The sequence below is a fragment of the Babylonia areolata genome, chromosome 18 (assembly GCF_041734735.1).
Source record: "Babylonia areolata isolate BAREFJ2019XMU chromosome 18, ASM4173473v1, whole genome shotgun sequence".
Classification (NCBI taxonomy): Eukaryota; Metazoa; Mollusca; class Gastropoda; order Neogastropoda; family Buccinidae; genus Babylonia; species Babylonia areolata.
The window spans coordinates 35,251,003-35,261,002 of record NC_134893.1 but is presented as its reverse complement, the minus strand read 5'-3'; the positions used below and the strand labels follow the sequence as shown (position 1 = coordinate 35,261,002).

At 41.0% G+C, this 10,000-nt stretch overlaps 1 protein-coding gene across 1 annotated transcript in view; it reads right to left on the bottom strand.

The window, feature by feature from the left end:
• The window catches only part of LOC143292226 (meprin A subunit beta-like), a 32,438-nt gene that overhangs the window by 21,150 nt on the left and 1,288 nt on the right, over positions 1-10,000 (bottom strand). The window contains exon 2 of the mRNA XM_076602413.1: positions 542-571. Coding sequence (XP_076458528.1) covers positions 542-571 — 30 coding nt within the window. The remainder of the gene's footprint in view (positions 1-541; positions 572-10,000) is intronic.

The following is a 10,000-nucleotide window of genomic DNA, read 5'->3' as shown; positions in this document are numbered from 1 at the left end:
GTTGTATTAATTGTATTGTACTGTATTGTATTACTCTTTTGTCACAACAGATTCCTCTGTGTGGAATTCGGACTGCTCTCCCCAGGGAGAGTGCGTCGATACACTGAGAACGCCACCCTTTTTCTTCTTCTTTTTTTTTTTCGTATTCCTTTCAGATTTTTTTTTTTTACAAGAGTCAACCCTTTTGTTGCCTTGTGTAATTTTACGTGCGCTAAGAGCATGCTGCACACGGAACCTCGGTTCACCATCTCATCCGATTGACTAGTGTCCAGACCACCACTCAAGGTCTAGTGTGGGGGGTGGGGGGTGGGAGGGAGAACATACTGGCGACTGTGGGATTCGAATCAGTGCGATCAGATTCTCTCGCTTCCTATGTGAACGTGTTACCACCACCACTGGGCCAAAAGAACAAAGCAAGCTGTGCAAGTTTCCAAGTGGTCCTAAACATTTTGTGGACGTATATAAAATGGGAGGGAAAACATCATCTGTGTGTTGATGACATACGAGATCTCTGGACAACTTATTAATTTAGTCTACGTACCTTCTGAGATTTCTGGGTCATCCACCGTTTCTGTGACAGAAGAAAAAACTGATGTTATGTATCAGCAGCATTACTATAAGTATTATTATTGTGTTGTTGATATAGTATTCTTAGTATTGTTATTTATTATTCTTGTTGTTCTTCTTCTTGGTGTTAATCCTCCATACCTGTGTGTGTGTGTGTGTGTGAGAGAGAGAGCGAGAGAGAGAGAGAGAGAGAGAGAGAGTCTTCAAAAAAAAAAGAGCTACATTTAAAATTAACATTCTCACTCGCACCTGGCTGTCTGTCTGCCTGTTTGTCTCTTTGTGTCAGTGTGTGTACCTGTGTGTCTGTAGTCGTGTATGTGCTGTGTTTATGTTGGTAAGCATTGTTGACTGTGCGTGTTTGAATGCAAACGCGCGTGTAACCCGTTTTTATTCTATTCGCATGAGTTCGACTGGGTTTGCTCCCTTGCCTTGGTTATTGGTTCGGTTTCATTTGTTCCTTTGGTTGGTAGGTTGGTTGGTAGGTAGGTTGGTTGGTTGGTAGGTAGGTTGGTTGGTTGTTAGGTAGGTTGGTAGGTAGGTAGGTAGGTTGGTTGGTTGGTAGGTAGGTTGGTAGGTTGGTTGGTTGGTAGGTAGGTAGGTTGGTTGGTTGGTAGGTAGGTAGGTAGGTAGGTAGGTAGGTAGGTAGGTTGGTTGGTTGGTAGGTAGGTTGGTAGGTTGGTTGGTTGGTAGGTAGGTAGGTTGGTTGGTTGGTTGGTTGGTTGGTTGGTTGGTTGGTTGGTAGGTTGGTTGGTTGGTCGGTTGGTTGGTAGGTTGGTTGGTTGGTTGGTAGGTTGGTTGGTAGATAGGTAGATTGGTTGGTTGGTTGGTCGGTTGGTTGGTTGGTAGGTAGGTAGGTTGGTTCGTTGGTAGGTTGGTAGGGTGGTTGGTTGGTTGGTTGTTGGTTGGTTGGTTGGTAGGTTGGTTGGTTGGTTGGTAGGTTGGTTGGCGGTTGGTTACTTGCCCTGCTGGCATGCGTGATCCAAAAAGGGTTGGGGTGGTGGGTATACTTACCAAGTTCATCTACCTCGATCTGCAAAGAGACAAAAATCATTTCATCATAATCAGCGTCATCATCATCATCATTATTTGCCAACTACTACTTGATTTACTACTACTACTACTACTACTGCTGCTGCTGCTGCTGCTGCTGCTGCTATGATAATAACAATGATAATAATAATAATGATGATAATGCTGAGTATTTATCATAATAATGATAATATCATTATCTTAACCATTACAGCCACAACCATTGTTGTCAAGATGACGATGATTACCTTTCCACAAAGAACAACTGGGACGAAATGGCTCTGACTTGAACTCATTTAGAGTTTAGATTCCATTTTACTTCTCTCTTCCTCAGCCTTATGTTGAGATAACTTGTCCCTGACTCTCAATCCCACCCACATTACACACACACACACACACACACACACACACACACACACACACACACACACACACACACACACGCCACTCTCATCCACAGCCTCACACACACACACACACACACACACACACACACACACACACTCCGGGTGCTTTAGTTGGTGTAGTCCTGCGAATTGTCGATAAAAGACTGCAAGCTTTTTCATTAACCCTTTCACCGCCAAGCTCGCATTTATGCACAGGCGTGGTGGACGATCCATATCACTGAAAGGTGACCATTCATTGGTCTGTTATCCATGAACCTACAGCTCTTAATGTTCGGTGGTAGGATAGGCCTTATTTTCTATACATCGCAGGGGGAATCCCCAGCTATTCTTAGCCACTGTCTTTTCTGTGTTTATACCACAAGGGATATTTTGTACTCTAAATTGATTGGCGGTGAAAGGGTTCAAGTTTCAGCGCGCGGACTGATCCAAGCGATCAACGTATACTGTTTAACCTACCACAAGCGTACATACGTGTGTCTATGTATTTGTGTGTATGTGTGTATGCTGTGTGTATGTGTGTATGCCTGCGTGCGTATGTGGGCGCGCGCGCGCGCGTGTGAATGTGTGTATGCGCGCGCGCGCGTGCGTGCGTTCTTATGCGTGTATGTGTGTTTGCGTGCACGCGCGCGCACCTCTCAGAACGTGTGTCAGTACGTGGGCAAAAACCTCCGTTTGTTTCACTGATCAGGTCAAGTATAGGTCGCATTGTATCAAATAATCACCAGGATTTAGTAATGGCTATTGACCGACAAGGCTTATCTCTTCAACTCTCCTGGAGACACAGTGTTGCGAAAGACCTGTCTGCAAGGGGGCTGCTAGAACTACACCCATCATGAAATGGACCGAATTTCTTTCAGAAACTGCGCACAGATTTCAACAGCTTCGTGTTTTCCCACAGGTCGTCAACTCCAAATCTGTTAGAACATTACTCTTGTTTGCCGTGAGTGGACTAGGTTCCCTTCTGAAAATAGTATGTGATAGACATGATACGTAAATGAAGAGAGAGAGAAAAAAAACACACGTGATTTCGTTGTTTTCGTTTATTAGATTTAGATGTTGCTCTTGTTGTTGTCAGATGGGGATTTTGGATGACGGGGTTGAAATAAAATAAAATTAAAGAAAAACTACCGATGACAATTATCAGTAGTGGGGGTGGGGGTGGAGGGGCAGAGGGGCGGGGGAGAATGTACCTAAGCAGCTATACACACGAAAAATAAATTCTGCTCGTACTTGAGCAGTTCAGATCATAATTAAAATGTTATTGAAACTTTCTTCGTTTTTTTTCTACCCACACTGAACAACAAACGAGGACTATATGTAACTCATGCTTTCAGGAAAAGACTGGCAGCAGGAAATTCACAACCTTCCCCTGTCTGAGAGAAATGGGCATTGTATTTGTTGCGGAATCTCTCTCTCTCTCTCTCTCTCTCTCTCTCTCTCTCTCTCTCTCTTCTATACGTAGTTATTATCTGCTGACTGGTTGTTTATTTGTTCGTTTGTTTCTCTTTATTTTCTTTCTATGTGTGGGAACAGGTCGTGCTGGGAGCTTGAAGATAGGGGAGGGCTTGGGGAGTTCACAGCTGGATTAGCAGCAGCAGCAGTGGTGGTAGTAGTAGCGTAGGGACTGGCATTTGACTGCCTAAGCCTCACGGCCATTTGTGTGTCCCTTTCAATATCTGTCTCCTTTTATTTGTGGGATACACCTATGTTTTCTTTTACATGTACTGTAATTCACTCGTCAAAGTCAATATTTTTTTCTTTTGAATTGATGTTCATGTCAATGAGATTTTTTGACACATTAGTATTTATGTGCAAGTTTGTGTGTGTGTGTGTGTGAGAGAGAGAGAGAGAGAGAGAGAGAGAGAGAGTGTGTTTGCTAATACCGACATTTTCAGAAATTTCCTTCATGATAAAGGTGCACAAACATGTGGCTGATCATATGTTTCTTCTTCTTCTTCTTCTTCTTCTTCGTTCATTCGTGGGCTGCAACTCCCACATTCACTCGTATATCCACGAGTGGGCTTTTATGTGTATGACCGTTTTATTAATCAGTTATTTAAGATTTGCTTCACAAATATTTCAGACTGAACAGGCAAAACAGTGTATCAGATATTTCCTACGCTCTCCTCAGCAATCGAGACATGGCTGGTTCCAAGCTAGTGTAAGCGATGGAGAATGATTAGTTAATGAAATTGAATAGGAACCAGTGGAGACAAATTCGTTACGATACGGAAGAAATACCCCGTTCCGAAGGAAGTGCACTCATTCCCCCAGTCCCTCTTCACAATCATCACGACCATGCACACATCCAGACTGGCCGTGTATGTATGTGGGTTTTTTTTTTCCGCAATTGTTTAATAAAATGGCCAAACAAAAAAATCAGTACGCTCATGATGAGGGGTCAGAACAAGTGTAGCCGATGATACAGTGTTCAAATTGCTTTATATGTATTTCAAAATATACATTTCATTTGTATTTATGAAATAAAAACGTTAGAGGAAAAAAAGAACCGGAAAGGATGGTTTCTGAAGAAACTGCTGTGAATTATTTTGAAACGGAGACGGTAACTGTAAGTAGTATGAAAAGGTTTGGGGATGTTGCTTGTGTGTGTGTGTGTGTGTGTGTGTGTGTGTGCGTGCGTGCGTGTGTGTGTGTGTGTGTGCGTGCGTGTGTGTGTGTGTGTGTTGTTGTTGTTGTTGTTGTTAATGTTGTTTTTGTTGTTGTTGTTTTATCGTTGTTGTTTTTTTGTTTTTTTCAGGATGTGGTATCTAGTACCAGGATTCATATCACACTGAACGGCTGTAAGTGACAATAATTCATGCTTGATATGTACCGATGTCAGAGACTCTTTTGGACATGAAAACACGCACACAGATCTCAGCATTCCGTATCATTTTCATGTAGGGCTAACATTTAAAAGAAAGGGATACCACAGATGGCTTTACGATATTTTCGATAAAAAAAAAATCTTTAGAACATACAAATGCAAGGCAAGAAAATGTTACAACTCCGTCTTTCAAAAGCAGAATGCGAAATTTAATAAATGAACCCACAATTTCACAAATTAATGATAGCGAACGCGAGTTCAGTGCCTGATGGTTTCAAGTGAACGCTTAGTGGATGAAAATTAAAAGATAAAAAGATCACGTTTTTTACCACGGTGGGGTTGGTGGGGTTAATCGAACTTTATATGTCTCACGTAAAGGTTAAAAGTCCCATAGTTTTGTACGGTCGTCGTGGCAGTGAACACACATCCACTGTGTCTAGGGCTCGGCATAGGAAGGCGCGGCCACCATGCCTCACTACGACCAGCAAATCAAAATCTAGTCAGAAATAAGGTATGGAATCTCTCTCCATCACACACACACACACACACACACACACACACACACACACACATTTACGCTTGTATTATTTCTGTTGTTGTTGTTATTCTCGGTAGAATTTTTGTGTGTTTCTTGTAATTGTTTATTTGCATATTATCCTTTCCAGACCCCCACTTCCCCCATTTCTTCCTTTTTTTATTTTTTTTTCTTCTTCTTTTTTTTCTGAGGGCAGAATGTAAAAAGGCTGTATAAGCTTATTCTTTTACCCTCAATAAAGATCATTTTGACTTGACTTGACATTTTCCCTCCACCCCACCCACCCACTCACCCACGCACACGCCCACACACACACACACACACACACACACACACACACACACACACACACACACACACACACACACACACACACACACACACACACAAAAACAACATACCAGCGGCTCAGGCTCAGGTCTACCCCAAACCAGACTCAAAGAAAGCAGCAAGAAAACAGTGCAGACTTTCATGGTGCTTGCGTGTGTGTGTGTGTGTGTCCTCAACACGAAATCTTTCCAGTCTCTTGACTCTTAAATCTACACCAGCCCCACAACCAGATCGTCGTTTCCTCAAACTTCCGGTCCACACACACAGAGACACAAAACCCTGCGAAACAGAACCAGCCCTCAATGACGGGTTGACGAACTCCTATATACCTCCCCGAGTCTGTTCAATCGTTCTTTTCGGTTCTCAGAGAGTCCATCCAGACAAGGCTTATCTTGGAAGACAGTGAAGGTCCAAGATCTCTAAGTTGCCGATTTGAGGTCACGCATTAATCGTTTTCGTGACCGCTCATAACTGCACGATTTCTTTGAGGGTGATTGTGGACGTGGATGGACGTTGAGATGGTTTTACTTTCTTCGTCCATTTTCTTGTCCTTCCTTTTCTTCTTCTGTATCTGTGTGTGTGTGTGTGTGTGTGTGTGTGTGTGTGTGTGTGTGTGTGTGTGTGTGTGTGTGTGTGTGTGTGTGTGTGTGTGTGTGTGTGTGTGTGTGTGTGTGTGTGTGTGTGTGTGTGTGTGTGTGTGTGTGTACTAACAAACTGTAATTTGACGACACATGAAGTGTATGTTTAGAAAAAGTTGATTTCGATCTACCACTGCCAAACGTTTTTGTCTTGTTTATTTATTTATTTATTTATTTTTGTTTGTTTGTTCGTTTGTTTTTATAAAACACAGTCCTGTACATTCTTAAATGTACGTAACACTGTGTGCATTTAATAATGTAAATATCATGTGTGCAATACGATTTGTTTATGATTTATAACGCTTAATTTATGGCAGGGTTTCTTATTCAGGAATCTAGTGTGTTCGTGTGTATGCGCGCGCGCGCGCGTGTGTGTGTGTGTGTGTGTGTGTGTGTGTGTATGTGTGTGTGTGTGCATGTGTGTGTGTGTGTGTGTGTGTGCGTGTGTGTGGGTGTGGGTGTGTGTGTGTGTGTGGAGGGTAAGGGGAAATGGGAATGGGTATGTGGGAATTGTGCCAGCTGTGGTGTGTTACTTGCTTGTGTGTATTTAGCTTTATGCACTGTTTGGGGGTTTGCTTTTTTATATCTTTTGTCCAACATTTGTCATGTTGCGAGTGTGTTGGACTTGGCTGTTGGTTGAAATATTGTGAAGGGTGAGTGACGAGCCTGTGGATGCACAATTCCATGTCCAAATGGATGAATAAAGATGGACTGTATTGTATTGTATTGTATTGTATTGTACTGTACTGTATTTATGCAAGAGTCGATTATTCGAAAAGGAGCGCATTGGTGAGATATTTTTAGTTTGGAGAGAAGGAGAGGAGTAAGAAGTGATTTCAGTGAAAACCAATATAGGATAGTTATTCCAAAACAGGACAACCACCATACCGCCAAAAGTTGCTATACATTATACGTCAGTGTACAGCGTCTAGGTGGGTTTTGTTTGTTTTTATTTTTGTTTGTTTACATTACATACATATAGAAAGTGAAAACGTGAAAAGTCATTTATTGTCCACATAGCAATACAGCTCTCAGGACAAGGGGGATATCATATTAAGCATATTGTTGCACCTCTTGAATGGTTCTAACATCACACACGCGCGCGCGCGCGCGCACGCAAAATACAGACTTAATAATGCACGCACTCACATGCGTACAGATACATACATGAAACGTGCGGTTAAATGTGGATCATCATTGGATTAGTTGTCATTTTGTTCCATTATCTTTTTTTCTCACAAGCATGGCTTCTGCAATGAATCTAGCTAGAGCTTTCAAAGAGTTTTCATTGTCATTCGAAATAATACTCACAACATAATTGTGACTCGGATTACCAAAGAAAGAATTTATCATACTACAGTTTTTTTGTTTATCGTCGTATGCTGTACAATGAAAAAGAAAGTGAATTTCATCTTCCATTGCACTCGCGCACGACGGACACACATTATTCGCATCTTCTTCGCTGGAAAACCAATGTTTGAAGTTTTTTAGTCCACTCTCTCTCAGTCTAAACCTGACGAGGCTATCCCTGTGCCATTTATTTGTTACACATGATAAATATTTTTTTCTGCCTGAAAGACGCTTTTAAAGGAATAAAACCATCTGTATTTATCGTTAGCTTCTAAGTGTGAATGCCAGTTTTGCTTATAGCATGAAATAAGCCTGTCTTTAAATTCACTTATGAAACCTATTCATATCCAACCCCTTGACTCAACCAAACTATACCAAACCCATTCTCACTCAGTAATTTATGAATGCTCGATACCCAATTAAACTGACCAGATTCATGTTTTGATAGGAGCATTTCATAGGCCTGTCTACATAGTCGCGACATTGGTAAAGCAGTGAGTTTTAACCAGTATTTAATGCATGTTATATATGTTCTGATATATAGCGGATATCTTCCCGTTTCCCCATAGACTAGTTTATTAGATGTATGTAAAGGAACACAAAGGAATCTTTTAATTGCAAAAGTATGCACTTTTTCAGTCTGCTTACAATCTTCGTGTAACCCCCATATTTCAGCTGCATAAGTTAAGAGTGGTTCTATCTGTATATCAAACATTTTCCAAAACAGATTTATGTCCATAGTCTTAAGTTTTTTAAGAGATTTCTGTATTTCCATGCCCCCCCCCCCCCGCCCCCCCCCTTTTCCCTTTTCTACAAACTTCTGACAAAGCTATACTAATACTTAATTTTGTTGTGAAAACCATTCCCAAATACTCATACAAATTTGTAACCTTTAGTTCTTCATTTCCGTAAAACCATCTTTCTCTAATTGCTAAATGACCCCCTTTTCTAAATACCATGACATTCGTTTTTTCAAGATTAACAATCAACTGCAGTCGGTCAGCTTCTCGTCTAAGACTATCTAGTTGATTCTGGAGACCAATAACCGTATCAGATAGCAATGTTACATCATCAGCGAATAGTAACAGAAATATTTCAACTGCACCGGGAATTAATTCTATACCATGTTTACCAGTTCGGGATAATTCAACGGCTAACTCATTGATGAAGAAGAAAAATAGCAGGGGGCTAAGCATGCAACCCTGCTTTACTCTTCTGGGACAATTGAAATAATCACTGTAACAACATTTATCACGCACACAAGATAACACACTGTCATAAATACTTCTCAAAGCCCTATACATTTTGCCATTCACCCCATACTTCCTCAAAACCGCCCACAAAGCATTCCTATTCACAGAGTCGAAAGCCTTTCTAAAATCAACAAAGGCTACATAAAGTTTAGAGTTCTTTTGCAAAAAGTTTTGTACAATGGCATAAAGAGTAAATAAAGAGTTTTGTACAATGGCATAAAGAGTAAAGAGTAAATATGTGGTCAGTAGTGCTATTGCCTGCTCTGAATCCCGCTTGTTCCTCAATGAGTTTATTTTCTTCTTTTGCCCACAATGTAAGCCTTTTGTTTAAGATGTGTGTATATAATTTACTAACAACACTTGTTAATGCTATGCCACGATAGTTGTTTGGCTCGTTGGCATCTCCTTTCTTATAGATTGGAACAATAATTGATTTTGACCATTCTTTTGGAAAGATACCAGTATCAAACAGCTTATTGAAATAGGCAACAAGAACGTCAATGACAGTTGTATCTGCATGTTTCAACATTTCAGCGATTATCTTATCAGGACCCGCACTCTTTCCAGACTTAAGGTTACCAATGCTGGCGAGAACCTCCTGTCTGGAAATAGCTCCGTTAAATAGTTCATCAGATATATCTGGTGATTCCTCTTCATCACTGACAATATTTTGGTCTGGTTGTGACATATCTAGCTCTTTAAATAAGGTTTAAAAAAAATGATTGTACCATTGTTCAGTACTAATGGAGTTGTAAATCAGAGATTATCTATTCACTGATCTTATAGTTTGCCAAAGCAACTTGGGATTATGAATTGACTGTTGTTTTAATTTTGTTAGTTTTGCTTGATCGAATTCATCTTTCTTTCTTTTCAGCATAAGCTTATATTCTCTCCTTTCTTAAGCGTACGCTATCCCTTTCTCAAGAGGAGAGGGGCTTGCCAAGACAGTGCTCCAGGGAACAGTCAGAGGATGAAGGAAGAGAGGAAGACAGAAGAAGAGATGGGAAGACAACATCACAGAATGGACAGGATTGAAGCTGAGCGAGGCGGTCAAATGTGCGAAA